Consider the following 20,451-nt stretch of genomic DNA (forward strand, 5'->3'; position numbering starts at 1 on the left):
TTTCCCAGTCAATCACAGCTGTCTTGACAATCAGTTTAAGTGCCACAATAACCGTTGCATCCCCAAGAGGTGGCTTTGTGATGGAGCAAATGATTGTGGCAGTGGTGAAGATGAATCAAATGAAACTTGTGCAGGTAAAAAGGAGGGAGGGAAGCCACAACTTTCTTCCTGAGGTGACTAAGTTTTATCTTAATCCTACATTGAATAAATTCTCTGGGCGGAAAATTGCACTGAACCAAACTCTTACTGATTATCTGATTACTGCAGATTTAAATGAATTGAGATTTTGATGGCAGTAGCTTTGGAATGCCAATGACATTTTACTTATTATTTGTGCCTGGCTGTTCCAAAGTGATTTGGCAGTTAATCTATCCATATGGCTTTACTTGACCATCAGAGCATTATGCTGTTTTGAAAGTAGAAACTTGTTCCTCTTAAACATTTTGTTGGAGTTGAAATTAAGCAGGATGCACTGACAGACAGCATGTAAGGTTATTTTTCATCCTGCAATTATAATTATTTATGTATTTATATATGCCGGCATCCCCCCATTTACACATATTCACATGCAACCATGCATACACGCAGCTCTCTGGGGGGAGAGACCTGGTGAGCCTCGGCAAAGCCTCACTGTGCCTCTGGCTCACGAGGAGACCCTCCACAGACCCCCAAAGGGGACATCATATTTCCTTGTGATCCAGGGGCACAGCAGGGCTTTGCTGAGGCTCCCAGCTAATAGGTGATGAATGAGAAAGAGGCTGCTGCTGCGCTTTCCCATGCATCAGCTGTTAGTCAGAAAGCCCTGCTGCGCCTCCAGCTTATGTGAGCCAGAGGGGGAACCAGGCTTGGTTGACCAGCTCAGCTGACACATGGCGTAGAAGCTTCCCTGCACATCAGCTGTGCAAATCCACTGCCTCTCCAGCTTGCATGAGCCAGAGGGTCAGCGGGGCTCCCTTGACCAGCTCAGCTGCCAAGCAGGAAAGCTTCTTTGCCACTCATCTGTGGAGCTTTGTTGAGCTGACAGGCGACTCCCCGTTTTGAGTGGTTTCACTGATGCACATGAGAGTTCAGAACATAAATAGGCATTTAATGTAGCCATACTTGAATTATCTTTGAATATAGTGTTGGTTTTTTTACATTATTTATATTATTATTTTTAATTGCGTGTGTGTGTTGTGATTATTGTGAGGTTTTTTGTTTTATTTCTCATCCTTTTTTCTCTTCCTAAGGCCATATCATGAATATCAGGAAGCTTTTTCCCTTTTAAAAAAAAGTTAAATATGTTTTAAGAGGTTTATTTGCTTTAATTTTGACAGTGGTTTTTGACAGCTTGCTAAAATAAGTTTGCATTAGAAGCTCAATGGCTCAATTAAAGTATGATGCTACTATAAAAGTACGGTTGTGCATGAAATTGATATATAGTAAGTACGTATGATTCAACTAGACTATAGTTGAGCTATATTATAGTCAAGCGAAGTAATTAATACTTTATTATTTCAATGCCAATTTCTCTCTCAAGCAAGAACATGTCAAGCTGACCAGTTTTCTTGTGGTAACGGACGATGCATTCCAAGTTCATGGCTTTGTGATCGGGAAGATGACTGTGGTGATGGATCGGATGAAATGGCATCTTGTGGTGAGTTAATTAATAGCCTTTTTGGAAATAAGACATATGTTATGGCTTCCCATTTGTTGCTCAAGCCTTCCCTTTCATGAAAAAGGATGCACAAAACAGTTCCCTTTGTCATCTGAAAAGTCTTCCACGCTTCCTGTATAAAGCATGAAATATTTCAGTGATGGGAAGATTTCTGCATGTTGTTGTTTTCACTATTCTTTGCTGATTTGGTAATGCTGTCGGGAATTCAGCAGGGAAGGGTTTGGGATGAAATACATATTTTGACAGAAAGCAGGCACACCAACTCCTTAGGGCGGAAGGGTCTCCCTGCATACTTCCCCCTCCCCCAGCCTTACATTGATTTCCATCCATAGGGGTTAATGCATTGTCTCACCTCTTTACCCCTCTCATGACCAATGTCACAGAATAAATTCCTTCTATATATTACAGTGGTTCTGAGCCAGTACCATAGTAGCAGAACTGAAGGAGCTGCTGTGCCATTGCTGGCACATATGTTGGGTGTGAATGTCTGTGTGAGGGGAGGAAGGTTTGCCTTCATGGTTCTCCTGGGTTCTTATGATCTGTTCTGTTCACAGAGTTCAAGAGCCATCCTATGAATGTAAAGATGCTTCAGATAAATAATGTTTACCCAGAAGGAAATGAGTCAAAAGGGACATGCTCCCCAGAGTGCTTAGTATTTCAGCTTGAAACAGAAAGGCATTAGTCCAATAATGAATGTCTGGTGATCAATGTTTAATACTGTAGCATGACTTCCCCTGATTAAACAAGACAAAAATGCACCCTCTCTCCCCAAAAACTCCACATTATGCATAGAGGTCATTGCAGAGAGATCACTAATGATTTTATCAAACGGAGGCTTTTCCCTTTCTTTCATTATGCTGGCAAGGTTACAAGTTTCATTAGCACTTTATTCCATCATTTTCAATGAAAAATGATGAGTTCTTTTGAACATGTGAAAAACAGCCCTACCTTTATTCTGACAAACTGCACTTCTCAGAAGCAGTAAAAAAATAAATAAAGAGCATTGCGCACACATGAAGTAATGGCAAACAGCAGCAATTATTTGTTATTTTGATATGAATATTTTTTACATTCACATTTATAGTGTGTGGTAAATAGTTTCAACCACTAATTTGTATTGATAAAACCTGGGCAGGGATTAATAGAGGAAGTAAAAAATTAAACTGATATATATACAAATCAAGCAGTAAGTCTTTTTAGAATTACATTAAAGTTGCTCTATGTTTCCCTGTGGGGACTGCCTTGGGTTTTTTTTTTTTTTTTTTTTTTTTGATTTGCTAGCAGCTCTGGTAACCTCTACAGGTGAAGAGTATGGTAAAAAAAAAAAAGGACTTTATTTACTTTTACTATAAGCTCTTGTGCTGTTGTTCTGCACAGAGCCAGTGTGGTATAGTGGTTAAGAGTGGTAGTCTCATAATCTGGGGAACCGGGTTCGCGTCTCTGCTCCTCCACATGCAGCTGCTGGGTGACCTTGGGCTAGTCACACTTCTCTGAAGTCTCTCAGCCCCACTCACCTCACAGAGTGTTTGTTGTGGGGGAGGAAGGGAAAGGAGAATGTTAGCCTCTTTGAGACTCCTTCGGGTAGTGATAAAGCGGGATATCAAATCCAAACTCTTCTCCTTCTTCACAGGAGTCTCTTCTATGGGTCACCACAGAAAGCCAGACAGAGACTTGAGATAGGCTCTTTCCTATGTATGCCTCAGTCCTTTGCTGAGGCAGCACTGTCATTTAGACAACTGGTGTGCATTGGTTGACTCCTAAACACCTTTTGGGCTTTTTGAGGCTAACCTGTGATCTCTACCATAGATAATAGATAATAGAGATATAGAGATAGAGATGATAGAGATAGATATAGATATAGATATAGATGCATCAATAAACCCTACTGTGGCTGCTATACTACTATTCAAAATTAAGTAGCTTTTCACCAACGTTGAATTACTTCCTTTCTCTGAATGCAAATTATAGACTTATCAAGCATAGATTAAGCTCAACAGGCTTTGTATGTTGCTGGCAAGCTTGAGTCCCCAAGACTGCAAAATTATGTACATTTCCTTGCAGTCAGCCCGGGCCAAGATGTGTTTCAGCCTGAGACATTATAGCAAATGCTGCATCCTTTCCCAGAGTGGCTGGGGAAACTTAGCCAGATGGGCGTGGTATAATAATAATAATAATAATAATAATAATAATAATAATAGCCAAGATGTTGAGTATCTATGGCTGCCAACTTATACTGGCATTTCAGACAAAACAGAAGTCACATGGAAACAAAATGTAATTCAATAATAACAAATAACTCACAATTTGCTGTTCTTTCATGACACTCCACATCAGCTTCCTGAGGTAGCTGCTTCACTATGCCCAGCAGTTGGATAAGACTGAGCTGGAAGTAAGTGTCACAGAGCATAGAACTTGAGGCCTGGGGTCCTATATGACCCTCTAGACCTCTCATTCCAGCCCTCTGGGTTCTCCCTGGGCTCACCCTCTCCTCAGGCCACACCCCTTTCCCTTTGTCACAGTCTACACTGGCCCTGCACCATGCCCTCATGAAGACATTTTGTCTTGCTGAGATTTGTTCTTGGACTATGATAATTCATCTTGCTTGTTTGGAGAGGGATACACAGATATGTGTCCATGTAGAAATCTCTGGACTTTGTGTGGGTAGAATCAGTGGCGTAGCGTGGGTTGTCAGCACCCGGGGCAAGGCAAGTAATTTGCGCCCCCCTAACCTGTGGATTTGCGCCCCCTAACCCGTAGATTTGCGCCCCCTAACCCATGGATTTGCCCTAACCCCAGATGTTGCGCCCGGTGCGGCCGGCCCCCCCTGCACCCCCCACGCTACGCCACTGGGTAGAATGCAGCCTACAGTGCAGAAGGGAAGAGTCACATCCATAGCATTGCCCACCTTCTCAACACACTTGGGCTTTGGACTGACACACCACTGCCACTTGACCCCTGGAAGGTTGTCCCTGAGGGACTGCTAACTAGGATGACTTTTTCTGAATAAAACACATAGGACTGCACTACCAAGTTAGTGGGAAACTTCATGTGAGTCCAGCTCCCTTTGCTCTCCCTGAGTTGCTTCCAAACTGATTTGTGATTTTCATCCTATCTCCTATAATTTCTGTTTCCCTTTTATGTCACGACTTTCAGATTGTAAACCTGAAAGGTGTGAGGACTGCCTTGTTTTTTTTGTTGATTTGCTAGCAGCTCTGGTAACCTCTACAGGTGAAGAGTGTGGTAAAAAAAATTAAAAAATAAAAGGTTAAATAAATAATGCTGCTTTCTTGGACCATCACAGCAATCTATTTTCCCCCACCCCATGCCCTCACTCTTTATTTAGGACTTTATTTGTTTATTTTTATGATAAATGCACTCACTGTTCTGCTGCTCAACTTGTTAGAATCCTCGCCTGTCATCTTTCCTTCTTCTCAGTCCTCTCTTTCTTCCTTTGTCCTCTCCTTCTTCTACGACATACACAATAGAGACTGTTTTTGCTGCTGGCGTAAAACTAGTGGCTTTTTGTTTGGTGGTGGTTGTTGTTGTTTAAAAAGGTACCTTGACAGTATGCATAGAAATTTATCGTAAGTAAACTTTATATACACTTTGTTTACTGTGCATACAAGTTAGAATTGTTAGCATGATGATTAAAATCAGTTAAAATCTTTAACAAAATGCATTAAAATGTGTGCACATTAATTTCTTGGCAGCTGTGGTAAATGACACTGCTGTATAAGTAATATATAATAATAATATTGTAATAATATTATGCATATCTAATAATAACTCTGTCAAAGGATCTTGAGGTGCTTTATTCAGGTACTGCAAAATGCTTGATTTGAAAAATTCACTTGGGTGAACATATAATAAATAGTGTATTTTTATCCCTAATATTGTTACATCTATAGACACATTTTCACTCCCGTGGTAAGATACCTATAAACCTCAATTCATGATATGTGAATGATATAACTTGATACAACCTCCACTAAGGCCTTACATAGAGAGGGGCTGTAGCTATCATTGAGCGCATGCTTTTTGCATGAAAGGCCCGAGGTTTGATCCCCAGGTTAGACTGGGGGAAGAACAGCTCTTCAAAAGCCTGGAGAGCCACTGCCAGACAAAGCAGGCTAGAAAGACCAATTGTCTGAGGCAGCTTCCTGTGTACAGAATTAAAGGAAGGTAGATGTTTGAGAAGAATATGTCCTGGTGTGAACATTCTTGATCTGAGCATACCACTGGGAGAAATGTGCATGTTTAGTGACTTCACAACAATTCTATATATGATAGCCACCACAACAACAGTTTTTCAGGGCACAGCAATGGTTTGAGGTCAAGTATCCCTTAGTTTTTATGTTATACCTTACCACTTTGTTCTTTGAATATTCAAAGCACTGCACATACAGTGGTACCTCGCAAGGCGAAATTAATTCGTTCCGCGAGTCTTTTCGTCTTGCGAGTTTTTCATCTTGCGAAGCACGGTCAAGTCGCAACTGCACCTCTTCAAGCGGTTTTAAGAAAAAGGAAACAAACTCGCAAGACGTTTTCGTCTTGCGAAGCAAGCCCATAGGGAAATTCGTCTTGCGAAGCAACTCAAAAAACGAAAAACTCTTTCGTCTTGCGAGTTTTTCGTCTTCCGAGGCATTTGTCTTGCGAGGTACCACTGTATCCAGTAGCAGCTTGTCCAGTGGGGTGGAACCACAATAATAGCCGTCTGGCAAGGCAGTAGTGGGACTGTATGGATGCTCAAGTGGAAGTGCCATATTTGCTCCATTGGGGCATCTGTGCAGCCCTGACCTTGCCACCGCCTCACTTTCCCCAATAGCAGCAGCATTGCTGCAGCTGGATTGCTATTACTGCAGCTGCAGCCCAGCCGGCAAGACATTCCTGCACACATTATCACATTCATCATTACAACAACTCTGCAAAGAAGGCCAGTGCTGTTGTTGACATTGAATAAGATGGGCCAAGGCCAAGGGAATATGGTTTGCTGTGGTTGTCCATTCAATGTATGGATGATACGGGTTTTGAACCAGGCATCTCCTGCTTCCTAGCTTCAGCCATCTAAGCAAACTAAGATGGCTGAAGCCCCACAATGCAGACCTGTAGGTTCTCTGCTGCCTCTGGTATCAGCTCAAATCATGCAAGTTCTCACCGAAAATTGTGGAAGTGGCAGGGCAGGTGGAGAAGCAGCAGTGACAACAGGTATGGCAGTGGTGGGAGCAGCAAGGCAGGGAAGGGGATGTGCCGCCCCTGCAACTTAGGCACAACTTTACATCAAGTTGTATGTAAAAGTTAGCTATATTATAGGTGAGGTGGGGGAGAAAAATTTGCCTGTGATGCTTTCTCGAAAACAAGCATTTTTAGTTTAAGTTTGACTAAATATGAAACCAGTTTCTTATCTTTAACACCCGTATACAAAGGATGACTAAGACATCCTTAGTATCTTGATCTTAAATTAGATAATATGAAAAAGAGCCATGTGTTAATTCTGCTTACCATAAACACATTAGAATATTGCGTGAGTTTTTCAATATACCTTCAATGAGTTTCCAAGAATAATTGACACTGAGCACTTGTTTACTCAGCATTTCCCTTTTCAATTAAAGCTAAGTTAACAAAGGAAATACTGCTCATATTGTCCTGTACTTTCGTAGTCTGCTTTTCTGAGATGCTGATTTTGCCATACTATCCTTGTACTGAGCCTTGTGGAGCATAGGATTTAAAGCAATATTCTTCTGCATACTGTTGGGTATTGTAATAGCAGAACTGCCTTTAGCTGAGACCTCACAAGCTTCCTCCCCCTCCTCCTCCACGTTGTGTATGAGAAATAATGCTGAAAGGTTTTGTTTTTTCTAAGAGACTGCAAGCTAATAGACATTCCAATTAAATTTTCCTTAGACGTATGAACAACATTATCTCCTTCACACACAAAAATCCTTATTTAGTTAACAAACCTTTCACTGACAGATAGGTAGCCGTGTTGGTCTGCCATAGTTGTTTTTTTTTTGTTTTTTTTTTTGTATCTGAAGAAGTGTGCATGCACACGAAAGCTCATACCAAGAACTAACTTAGTTGGTCTTTAAGGTGCTACTGGAAGGAAAAAAAAATTTTTTTAAACCTTTCACTGGTTAATCCAAATCACTTAGATATTTATAGAATATACATCAATATCAAAATGTTACAATCTAAGCCATTTAAATTCAAAGCGATGAAAGTAGCTGCACAAGGCAACGAAAACAGAGGTACACTGATCTCTATCAACATCACCAGCAATTCTTATAGCATGCACAAATTATTATATCACAACTGTTAGGCAAGCAACGGTCTTCTTGTTAGGGTAGTTTTCAGCTCAATGTTCTCAGTTGCGTTGGTTTTCATTTGAAGCCAAGTTTGAAATAAAGAAAGCTGTCATATCAATTCAGATTTAGGCGTCATCTATTTGCTTGATAAAATTGTTAAGGAGAGCAAGTGTAACAAAATACAGTGGTACCTCGGGTTACATACGCTTCAGGTTACATACGCTTCAGGTTACAGACTCCGCTAACCCAGAAATAGTGCTTCAGGTTAAGAACTTTGCTTCAGGATAAGAACAGAAATCAGGCTCCTGCGGCGCAGCGGCAGCAGGAGGCCCCATTAGCTAAAGTGGTGCTTCAGGTTAAGAACAGTTTCAGGTTAAGAACGGACCTCCAGAATGAATTAAGTACGTAACCAGAGGTACCACTGTATGTTTACTTTTTGGGTGGGTGCTTCTCTAGCTTTACACTGTGTGTTGATTCTGCTTTAGCCATAATATATTCCAACCTTGTCTGCAGAAGCAAGATATGCTATGTATAATGCAGTAAAGGTGAATACAGTGTCTTACATTGATTCACCTTTGTCCTGTCTCTATCTAGCTTCCAACTTGCATTGAAATCTTCTCAGCTGGAATAATAATGCTTTAGCAAGTATGTTCAATAGTTCCATAAATAAATGCTAGTACAGTAAATAATTTTTTTAAAGGACTCCGAGAAAAAATACCAAACTTGTGACTTCTGTATAAACATCTCTCAGGGTGTATACACAAGTTGGGAGCTAATTTAATTTATGTTCTGACATAAATCAGGTACGACTATCAGAAGAGCTGGTCATAATCCTAGTGTGTTTAATACATTCAGATGTCTCTGGCGGCAGGAAATATGTGGGGACTGTCCATAAATGTTTAATTTTATAGGTTTATCTGTGTACTAAACACTAAGGCTGCTAACCCTGATGGCTATGTTAAATCTCTACTGTTGGACACAGTTTGCTTCTGAATACCAGTTGCCAGAAACCTCAGGGAAGAGTGTGGTATATATATTTATATACCACAATATCATCAAAAGAAAAAAGAAATTTACAGCAATTATACATAAAACATACAATTAAAAACATATTAAAATGTTAAAGACAAATATCAATAAACCATTATGGAAAGATGTATTCTTCATTGCCTGTGTAGGCCTGGTGGAATGGAAGCATTTTCAGAAGGCATTTAAAAGATGGCACAGATTTATAGATATACATTATTTTCTCGTGAATCAGTCATCAAAATTACTAATGTAATAACACTTTTATTTTCCATCCCTGCGTTGGTGAAGGAAGAGTCAAACTGGTATATTCATTTTGTCATTTCATGTTAAACTTTTCTCTTTACAGAGTTCCCTACTTGTGACCCATTAGCTCATTTTATATGCAAAAATGGAAGATGCATTAGTAGCAAGTGGCAGTGTGATGCTGGTAAGAACCAATAATTCAGGTTTTTTTACCATATGTATGTTTTTAACATATGGTAAATGCTTTAGTGTACCAAGAGCACAGTTTGCTACAGGACATGAGCATCCAGTTATTTGAATAGTTACTGAAACATCATATTTAATGAAACAATACCACAAAATTATCCTTCCTTCTCTTTGTCTGTGTTAGGTGCTGTTGCGGTTGCAACCAGGCAGGACTCCAACCTGTGTTTTACAGGCTTTATTTTGGTGCAAACTGTTTACAGTGAAGAGCCCCGAAGCTCATGTCTGTCTCAATTGCTTGCAGAATCCGGGAGTTGCCTTTTTTTAGACCTCCCCCAACATAAGAGTTTCATTACCCCGAACCGTTTCCTCCCCTCTCTGTGCCTCAGACTACTGCACAGGATGGGCAATGGCAAGGGCGTGTTTCCCTCCTGTTCAGCTTGGCCAGAAGCGGTGTTAAGGGTCCCACCAGCATCCTCTGGTCCTAGCACCTCCTCTCCACTGGAGGTGGGGCTTTCCTCCTCGCCGGAAGAGGAACTGCTTCGCAAGATTTTCGGAGACTCCCTGTAACACAACTGCCCTTCTATTTCTCGCCTCTGAGCCGATGGCAGTTCCCTGAAAGTCTGCATTGTAAAGAAGTAATTATTCTCTATATGGAGGGCAGAGTCTCATTTGGAAGGGGTAGAAACGTCCTTACTCTGGAAATTTTCTCAGATTGTTCAAGTGTCATGGTTTATATATAAGCCTCTTGTTCTGATTCACTTGGGCTTTTTTTCAGTACTTCCTAAAGTGAGGATCTTCTACATGTTGGGAGGCATCAAATGCACATGGCCCCCATCACATAGGGAATGTATTACATGACAGTACACACACACACATTCACAGTCCATATATTCTTGTCTCATGATAAAGAAAATGGTTATGTGAGTCAAGTGCATACAAATGTATATGTGTACTATCTGTAGTATTAGTTGCATTGTTTAAAGGTGAGGATTTTTTATTCACTTAAATGTACACAATTATTAGCTTGTTGAGTGTGTATGAACTTTGATTTGAAAAGGAGAAAATAATATGAATTAAAGCCTGGTTAAACTGAAGTGAGAACCCATCCTAAATTCTATTTTCTGCTTATAGCTCGCAAGACTACTTTAAGGCATGAGTAAAAATATTTACACATTTTTACAGATGATGACTGTGGGGATGGCAGTGATGAACTGAACTGTGCTCATTCATGCTTTGACAATCAGTTCAGATGTTCCAATGGCAGATGCATTCCAGGTCATTGGGCTTGTGATGGGGACAACGACTGTGGAGACTTCAGTGATGAAAACAAACCAAATTGCACCAAGGAAGGTTGGCATTTTATATAATTCTCTCCCCCATCACCAAGTAGACATGCATGAGAATGTACTGCTAAACTGAATCAATGCATATATGGCATTTGGTATTGAAGAACTTTAAACTTGAGCCTGTATAAATGTATAAAATAAGAGGTGTACACAACTTAGAACATCTGAAGGATTGTTAACAAAGCTTAGTAAATGTTCTGGACTTCCATTAGAAAAAAGTCAAAATATAATATACCACGTGCTAAGCATGGGAGCATTTTCATTATGACCATGCTTTTTCGGTTGTAGCACAGCAGCTGTAACTCTCTCTAGAGAAAATTGGCTGGCCCCCTCTTTGATCATTTGTAGTTTTTAAGTGGCAACTAAAACATTTTTATTCTTCAGTGGTTTATAATCTAATTTCTAAATGCATATTATTATTATTATTATTTGCTATCTTTAAAGTAATTGTTTGTATATTTCCAGTGCTTTCAGTTTTCACTGTATTGAGGTGTATGTTTATGGTAATTAAGTGTCTTTTAGACCCCTTTCAGGACTGAAGGGCACTATATAAATAATATATATTGTATTATGTTACTATCTAAGATGATCTGTAAAAATCCATTCAAAGAATGCAAGCTCATATGAGGGAATGAATTTACAACTTCCTTCATTCTGTGCTCTCGGGTTTCATCTGCTTGGATTGAATTTGTGTATGGTAAACAGCAATGTTGTACAAGCCAAACTATCAAGGCCATTGACAGAAATGATGTTTCTGAGAAGTATGCTTTGCAATGACTTCTTATTTAAGATACAGAAATTTAATTAATTGTGTGGCCCATGGGCTCTGTGTCAAAGAACTCTTGCAGCCCATTTGGTCTGAGAGGTTGAACTGCCCTGCTCCAGAAGCACGGATCATTTCCCTCCCCCTTTATGCTTTCAGTGTATGAGATGCTGGAGAACCAGGCAGGCTTTGAGGGACAAATACATGCATATACATACACAATTTAAAATCTTCATTTAAAAAAATCACAACTTATCCTCACGGACTTCCCTTATCCTGATGCTTTTAGCACAAAAGAATTAATATTTAAGCATTAAAAGCAACATGAATTATTTATAAATAATTGTGCTTACCCACAGGCTACATTTTAGCTTGAGGCCAAGCTGTCTGTGAGAATGTGATTTTAAATACTATACTTAAAATCTGGTTTGCAGCAGCTCTTTATAAAATCCAGTTTGCCCTTTATGCAGACATTTCTGTTTGCGCTGAATTATGTTGCTCTTTTAAGTATAGGAAAGATGTCATGCATATTGGGGAAAGACTAGAAACCCAAGTAGGTGCTGGCTGAAGAAAATCCTGAGGCGCTGTTGAGTAGACTCCATTTATTTCATTTTAATTGATTATTATGTTATTAACTAAAAATGTAAATTCGCTCCTTTCCATTTCACATTGAATTGCTAAAACAGGGATTGGGAATCTGTGGCCCTCCAGATCCCCCAAATTATTGGACTACAACTCCCATGAACCCTGTCTGTTGGCCATAGTGGCTGTGGCTGACAGGAGCAGGAGCCCGCCAACATCTGAAGGGCATCTCTGTTTCTCCTCCCCATTTCACCCCGAAGTGTATTGTCCTTTAAGCTTGTAAGACAGGATCTCCGTATCTCATTTTCTCTTTTTAATTTACAAAAGCCACCCTGCTTGTGCACTTCCCCAAGGCATCTTCTTGGTCACTGTGAGATCAGAATGCCGGATTAGGTGGTCTTTGGCCTGCTCCAACGGGACTTCTTACACATACTTAGTTTGTGGCAGGGCTTCTCATTCTTTTTTTAAATTGTGCATGCAATTGGAAGGCAATAATTGTCTGAAAAGCAAGATAAAAATAAAATAATAAAGTAGTGTCCCTGATTGGTCCAGGAGTTTCCCTTGCATGGAGGAGTCATTTGCTCATAACTCGGTGTGTGCATAGGGGCACTTCACATGATTGCCAAACATGCAGCCAGAGCCAAAAGCCAGAGCCAGTCAGTGTAGTCCTGTAACTTCAGTGTTTGAGAAGGTTCATTTCCCCCTCTCCCAAGATGAGTGCCAAGAACAACCATTGCAATCAGTGGTCAGGCAAAAGATCCACTGAAATTAGACTGCTCTCAGCGGGGCATAGAATATCATCAGGGACAAGGCTAAATAAATCTCATAGCAGGGCAGTTCAGATTGTGAGTGCCACAACAGATCAAGTATTTTCAAATATCCCTACCAATTGCACCTCAGGTGTTGCTGGGATATGAAAAACAGCCTCCCCGAGTGGACTGTAAATGAATAGTGTCAAACTGAAGAAGACGCTCATTTTAAGCATCTCTGCTCCACAACATTTAGGCAAAGCTTCATAAACAGTGTAAAAGTTGCCTGTGCTCTGTTCAAAAGGTATATTGTTCCCACACTTCCTATGTTCATTCTATGAATAAGCCCTTATTAAACAAGTGGAGTAAATTAATCTGGTGCTAAGAAAATCATTTCTCTTTGTAGCCCTGACTCTGATCTGCTGAAGGGGAAGCTGATGTTCATCTGGCAGAACTGGCCCAGAAACTTTTATGTTACACGTAACATAAAACTTTATGTTATGTGGGTAATGTTGGGAGCTTTGTTCTAGGTAGCAGGGGGCGTCTCCTGAGATACCCAAGCAGGAGTAACAAAGGGAGAGGGTTTTTTGGATAAACTTTTTCTTTTTTAAGGCAGATCGTAAGACAAATTACTGAAGGCTTGTCCCAGAAGTGAGGAGTGAGATAAATGATGCAGTACAGATCAAATAATACTTGCACAGTGATGCTTCAGTATCAAGTGGTGTGGTGGGGAAGGTGCTGAAATCTGACTCCTTTTATGATCTGCTGGAAGCCTGTGACAAAAGAGTGAAAGTGGGGGTCCTCTGTAGCAGCATAAATCCAAAGCAAAATGAAATTCTCATTCAGTGACCATGACAAGGATTTACTGGGACATGAGGGCACAAGCAAGCAAGCAACCTAATGCTTCAAGAAGTTGATCAGGAATAGTAAATGCCTTTTGGAAAGTGGGCAAATGTTCAGGGAAAAGGTGCAGTGTTTAACATATTTATGAAAGGGGAAGCCATGGGCAAAGTGGAGGCCAACAGGGGCGCTCCTAAGCAAAGAACAACAAAGACTGAAGAGTTCGGGCATCCAAATCTAGCTGCAGCCTCAGAAAAACAAAGGAAGGAAGATTTCCTGGTGAAAAAAACTAGAGAGCAATTGTCTGAGTTTGTAGATAGTAGGACACTTGGCTCTGCATCTTTGGCAGGTAGTGAGGTGGAGTGACAGAGCTTACCTGACCTTCTGACAGCTGAGTCATTCTACTTATGAGGAGGGGAAAGGCAAGGCAGCAGGGAAGTCTGCATAATGCACCACTAACTCAAGCTGCTTCGGAAGCTGCCTTCCCAAAAAGAAAAGTGACTGCTCTTGATTGGTGTCACCAGGTTCCAAACAGGGCATTCTGTCAACAGCAGGAAAGTTGGCTGCTGTTGGAGACTGCTGAGTTAAGAGAAAATTGAGTGACTTAATTACAAATAGACTGTAGGATGTGCTTGGATGTCTTTGCCAACTGCAGTTCTGCATGCAGTTTACCACTTGTAAGTCCCACATAAATCCATGACTATGAATGGCTGGTCACTGGAATATTATTATGTGCTGGAAAGTTTGGAAATAAGCAACACATACACACTTAAGTTTTAGATGCCTGTAAACCCAAATATCATTATATGATAGAAACTAGTCAGTTTCATTATAATTTCAGCAAATATCCTCATAATTATCTTTTTTCTCAGGGTAGCAGCATACATTCTTTATGCTTGAAAAGTAAGGATGAATATAAACATTTGAATTCCGTCTTGTGGAATATGATGTATGTAGTGCTAAGGACACTTCACTGTGAAGCCACAAGCACAGATTTCTCCTTGCTTTGAAACTCAATGATGTGATGACTTTGAGCAAGGGTTGCTTGAAATTGCCTCAAAGTAACATCACAAAATAGCAGTGTAAAACTTCAAAGAGAACTAGGAGCAATTACACTGGCAAACCTTGCAAAACCTAAATTTATGGTACAAACATTTTTGTAAAACAACCATAGGTAGCCTTGAAGTTCTTTCAGTCTTTGAGTAAAATAAAGAAACAAGTTGCATCAATGCAACAGTTTTCTGATCTTCTCAGCATCAATAGACTGCGTAAAGAAAATTAGTAACTGAAAAGGATGTCTCCAAGTTTAAAGAAAGCATAGGATTGTGACTATCACAGAGGAAGGTGGAGCAAGAGTGAACTTAATTAAAATACACTTCTTTGTGGCAGAAGTATGAGACATGGTTCAGAGTAGTGGGAGGTGAAGGTCCCGTCAATCTACTAGTCTCTCCCTCCTTACAACTGGGGTGAAATCAGAATAAATGGTGTGTAAGCAAATAATACTTGACCAGCAAATAATACTTGACCAGCAGCTCCCATCCTGTTTCATCTCATTCTTGTTAATCCCACAGAGAACACACTCTGGCTAACAATAGAAGAGGGGTGAAGAATACGTAAACCCATTCTAAGAAAAGAATGATAATAATTATATAGCCAGAAGTTGTTCCTTCAACTTGCCTCAAGTTGCTTATTTGGTCTTCAGAAAATATTGGATCTCTGAATAGTGTAGGGTGCTTGAGTACTTCCACCCGCCATCTTTCTATTACTCACTGGTTAGCTATACATCCATGTATCTCAGGATGTATCATCCATGCATCTTGTGGTCTCAGGATGGGTTGAATCATGTAGTCCTGCTCCACTGAATTTTGGCACTAAAACTCTAGGAAGTCAAAATTGCTTTCACAGTTCATTCTAATCCACTGAAGGGAAACTAATTTTTTTAAAAAGCCCACTTCACTGAATCTGAGATCTTTAGGAAATGAGAGGGGTGTAGCACAACCCCCATTTGCATCTCACCTCGCTATCCAGCAAAAGGCAGATAGTTGTGTTTGTTTATTTGCAGTTAATGGAGACATGTGGACTATTGGGAAATCCATTCCACTTAACAGTGGGGAGGAGTTGTGGTGGACCACATGGCCACCAACTCCCTTCTGGGGACCGGGGACTGAGTCCTGTGTCACTTGGAGGCTCCCTTCCACGCCATCACCCAGCCAGCCAATCTGCCTGCTGGGGAGGCATGGCTGGGCCCCATTTAGACAAAGGCACGAGCTGGAGAGTTTCTCTTGGCTCGCTTCTTCAAATTCCCACCCGTCCTCCCTAATTTACAGGTTTCATCATTGTCCTTGCTGTGGACCACGCTTGGTCGCCGTTGAGGGGTCTGGTAGGAATTTTTCCACTTGGCAGATTGGCATGGGCCATTTGGTTTTTGCCTACCTCGTAGCAATCGTCACAACTTTGTAAGGTTTGGCAGTTAGGCATTGGTTGATCTTATGTTGGGGGAGGGGAGGTGTGGCCATCACGTGCCCCTCCAAGCTTAAGGGTATTCCGTTAAAAGAATCCAGGGGTGTGGATCTTGTCTGAAGTCCAGGGCTGGGCTAGGGCCATGCCAGGACCCCGACAGAAACACCAGGGGGAGCTCAAGTTGGTATGCATCGACGGGGCTCCCCCTATCGGTGGTTGACCCTTACCGGACTCCCTGCATGACGGGCAGGAGTCAGATATAGTCGGGTCAACTCCAATGCCTAAACCAATACCGCTCACATTCTGTAACCAATAAAGTTGTGACCAAATTTTGCCCAATAATATTAACCTAATAGCCGTGTACTTGTGTCTCATTCATTGAGGAGGGGGGTGGTTTTGGGGTCTCGACATGCAATTTGCTGACATTGATCATGTATAGAGCAGATTTCACGCACTAGTGGGGAAGAGAATCTACTTCTTTCTTTGCTTGTGCTCAGCTGCCCTGCATAAGCATATGTGGGATCAGAGAGGAGTTGCTGATATACTGGTATATTAAATAGATAGATAGATAGATAGATAGATAGATAGATAGATAGATAGATGATAGATAGATAGATAGATAGATAGATAGATAGATAGATGATAGAAAGAAAGATATAGATTTGGCATAGCATGTCCAGTGAAGTGTCTGTGTTAGAACAGGTTTCTCACAGAGACATTTGTCATCTTGATCATCTATTTGTATTATTATTATCATCTTAGAAACAGCCTCTCTTGGAGGATGTAATGGGAAAGAATTTCAGTGCCACCCGGATGGAAACTGTATTCCTGACTTATGGCGCTGTGATGGAGAAAAGGACTGTGAGGATGGCAGCGACGAAAAGTTCTGTAATGGAACCATACGCCCATGTGACGCTAAAACAAAATTTTCCTGCAAGACCACAGGTACAAAAAAAATGTTATATTAAGAGTAAAGTAATATTTGTTTATTTGAAAGCAATATACTAATTTTATATTGCCAAAACCAGAGATAAGGCTCTGCCAGTATAAAAGTGGTCATGCTTCTCTTTAATGCTACTATTTGCTTTTCGCTTAAAGTTGGAGTCAGATCTGGAGAACTGCTGGCCATACCAACATTGGAGCTGCCAGGGTTACGAAGGGTTCTGTGTTGGCAGGGACACTGGATCCAAAATCTTTCTGAAGATTGGAAGGGAGGTCTGATACTATCCTGTGGCCCTTGGGACAAGCTCCCAGGGACTGCATGACTAAAAGCTACATTACTTCTTGAAATATTTTCTTTTTTATTATCTTAGTAGACCTTGTTCATGCACAGTGAGTGTCACTCCCCATGAGCAGAAACGCTGATATATACACACAGTTATGCTCTGTTATTTTATAAATTACAATGACCTCCCTCATTTAAAATTATTTCTGGAGTTTTGTTTGATGTGGTTTTATCTATTTCATTGTATTATTTCAATGTAAAACACTCCAGATGCAATTGGCAAAGAGTGCTATTAAATAAGAAATATAGCATAGTGTAAATATTTCAAAATGATTGAAAGCTTTGAAGGTAGAAGCTATGTGTATGTAACAGCTATAAAAGCAAAGAATGAATTACTATAGGGCAGTTATTTAGAGAATAATACAGAATAAAACAATGTCTAGGGGAAAAAACCTTTTTTTTCATAAATACATTCAAATTGAAATAAGTATCAAAACATGCATAACAATAAAAGTTTAATTGTAGGCCTTTTCCTAGGTAGTGCAATAAAGATTAATGTGCTCACATATGCATTTTGTTTTAGATAATAGCAAGTGTCTAGCCTATCAGAGTGTAGGAAGAATATTCTATTATAGATTATTTTCTTTTCATTAAGGTGAAAAGAAGTCTAAACATATCTATTATGTGGTCACAAACCTGAACAAAATTAAATCAACAACCGTACAAATAAAATATCACAACATGCAAAGTACATTAAAATGGGTTGTACTACATATATGCTATATGATGTCAGGAATACTTAAAACATGTCTAAAATAAGCTATACAACATGATACCTTTAACTTACATATTTTAAGGTAAGTTTGTTTTTTCAAAAAGAACTTAAAAATTGTAACAGCAGCTGGTTTAATCAATTGATATTTGTGTTTTTATAGCCAGAAGGAAATATCCATCCACAATCTCTGTTAATAATCTGTTCAGACCTGTCAAAAGTTAGACCAGATACCATTCGGAAGTCCTGCCTGAAAATTTTGAGAGAATGGTGTCACCAATGTCATTTTGTCATCTTTATAGAAATTATAGGGGGAAAGTGAAAAAGAAGTCAAGGAAGTAGACTTATTCTAAAAGTGTATATATCTATAAAACAAAATTGAGGCAGTGTGTTATTATGGAAGCAAACTCAATTTACTTTGGGTTATTTCCAATTTACTTGGCATCAGTGGCTTCCATTAGCTCTCTGTTGGCCTAGATTGGGCAATTAAATAAAAACCTCATGTTGGGCCAACAAAGCAACAGACTTGAAGAGAACAGAGGAGGAAATACGAACAACTTCGAAAAATTAACAATCGTGAGATGTTGGATGAGACCTGAGAATATTGGGGGCGGGATCAAACAAGGGGAAAAAATGAGGAGAGGGATGTAGCAGGGAAAGTTGAATGTAATCATCTTAGAAATAGACACTAGGGGCCCTGTTGGCAGTTATAAAATTTGAATTTAGTTAGAGACAACAGCTGCTGTTCATTTGCAGATCTGGGGAGCTTTTCTGCCACTGAGTAGGGATGGGGAGGAATTCATACTTCCTGGAACAACACATGAAGCAAAACACAGCTAGCTTTCAAAATATGCACTTCTCTGAATTTTATGATGCAGTTCTCCAACAAAAAAGTGTGTATTCGGGGAAAGTGTGCATAATATTGCATATATTAATGAAAATAATATACCAAAATGCATTTTATTAGGGAAATTTTCTCACAAAAATGTGTATATTCAGGAAAATTGTGTACAAAGGTGTGTATATTACACTAAAATGCTTTTATGTTAAAAATATATATTGCAAACTGATATGGAAATTGATGAACAGAAAAATAGGAAACTAAGAGAAACTGAAATGGAAAGATTAGGCTCTCCAGAAGTGCCAACTTAAGTAGAAGATTGAGGGGGTGATGATGCACACATGATGTATGTGCGAAACAGGGATGCCGGGAGCTAGAGTGTGGAGCCAAATGAGGCAGCAGTGTGGTGTCAATGGCTGGCAACTCCTCTCTGGTGCTCAGTCTCCTCCTCTTACCATCTCCACTGGCCCAGGGCTGCCTCTGTGACCTCCCCCCTCCCCAAAAACATTTTATTGGGGAGGCTTCTGGTGCCAAATTCACAGACGGGTGGTTTTGTATTAAGGGAATGTTACGTATTTTTCTGGAATATAATCATCATGGCCCAGCTTAGGATGTAGATGTAGATATAGATATACCCAAGAAAGGTCCCCCTAACTCAGGGATGGGGAACCAATGGCTCTTCAGAAATTGTTGGACTCAAGCTCCCTCGGTAACATGGTGAAGGGTGATGGGCATTTGAGTGTAGTAACAGCTTGAAAACCACAGGTTCCCCATTGCTGCGCTAGCTCGATAAAGACTTGCACATGCAAATTTATGCTGCACACACGGTTTCTGCAACATGATGCAAGAACTGGGGCTTGAAGTTTATAACCCCTACAAGAAAGAGCACATACATATCAGCTGTTTAGGAGGGTTCCTTCCCCCTATACTTTCTTTCTGTTAAATAACTTATAGGTATAATTACTACCAGAGATAGAGGAGAAACACACCCATCCGTCAAATTGCACTTCTCTCAGTTTTGCAGTGCAGTTCTCCAACCATGCAATGAAAAAAATGCATATAGCAAAGTAAAATAAGCATATAAATGCATATATTAGTGAAAATGGCACACAAAGATGCTTAATAATATTAGGGGAAATTGATTGAAAAAGTCTGTATAGTAGTCAAAACTGCATTTTTGTGCGTTGAGAGAAATTAGCACTAAAATGCTGATGAATTCTCAGGAGGATTTTTTTAAAAAAAACAACCACACACACACACACAAATTGCTGTGGAAATGTAAGAACTGAATTTAAGCAACAGAGAACCAAAATCAACCTATTTGTCCATCCCTAATTACTTATCTGACAGACCTGCACATTTACAGTTGAATAAGGGCCGATAGTACTATACTCAGAGCACCGGGCATGGATCAGCTAATGGGAATGATGTAGACAACATGAGAAAAGGAAAAGGA

The 20,451-nt window shown here is 40.1% G+C and overlaps 1 protein-coding gene across 3 annotated transcripts in view; it reads left to right on the forward strand.

The window, feature by feature from the left end:
* Window positions 1-20,451, forward strand: part of LRP1B (LDL receptor related protein 1B) — a 764,381-nt gene that overhangs the window by 581,503 nt on the left and 162,427 nt on the right. For all 3 annotated transcript variants that reach the window (XM_083581632.1, XM_083581633.1, XM_083581634.1), the window contains 5 exons: window positions 9-134; window positions 1,520-1,636; window positions 9,335-9,415; window positions 10,600-10,767; window positions 16,920-17,102. In XM_083581632.1, coding sequence (XP_083437758.1) covers window positions 9-134; window positions 1,520-1,636; window positions 9,335-9,415; window positions 10,600-10,767; window positions 16,920-17,102 — 675 coding nt within the window. The remainder of the gene's footprint in view (window positions 1-8; window positions 135-1,519; window positions 1,637-9,334; window positions 9,416-10,599; window positions 10,768-16,919; window positions 17,103-20,451) is intronic.

Source organism: Podarcis filfolensis (genome assembly GCF_964270895.1).
Source record: "Podarcis filfolensis genome assembly, chromosome: 1".
NCBI classification, from domain to species: domain Eukaryota; kingdom Metazoa; phylum Chordata; class Lepidosauria; order Squamata; family Lacertidae; genus Podarcis; species Podarcis filfolensis.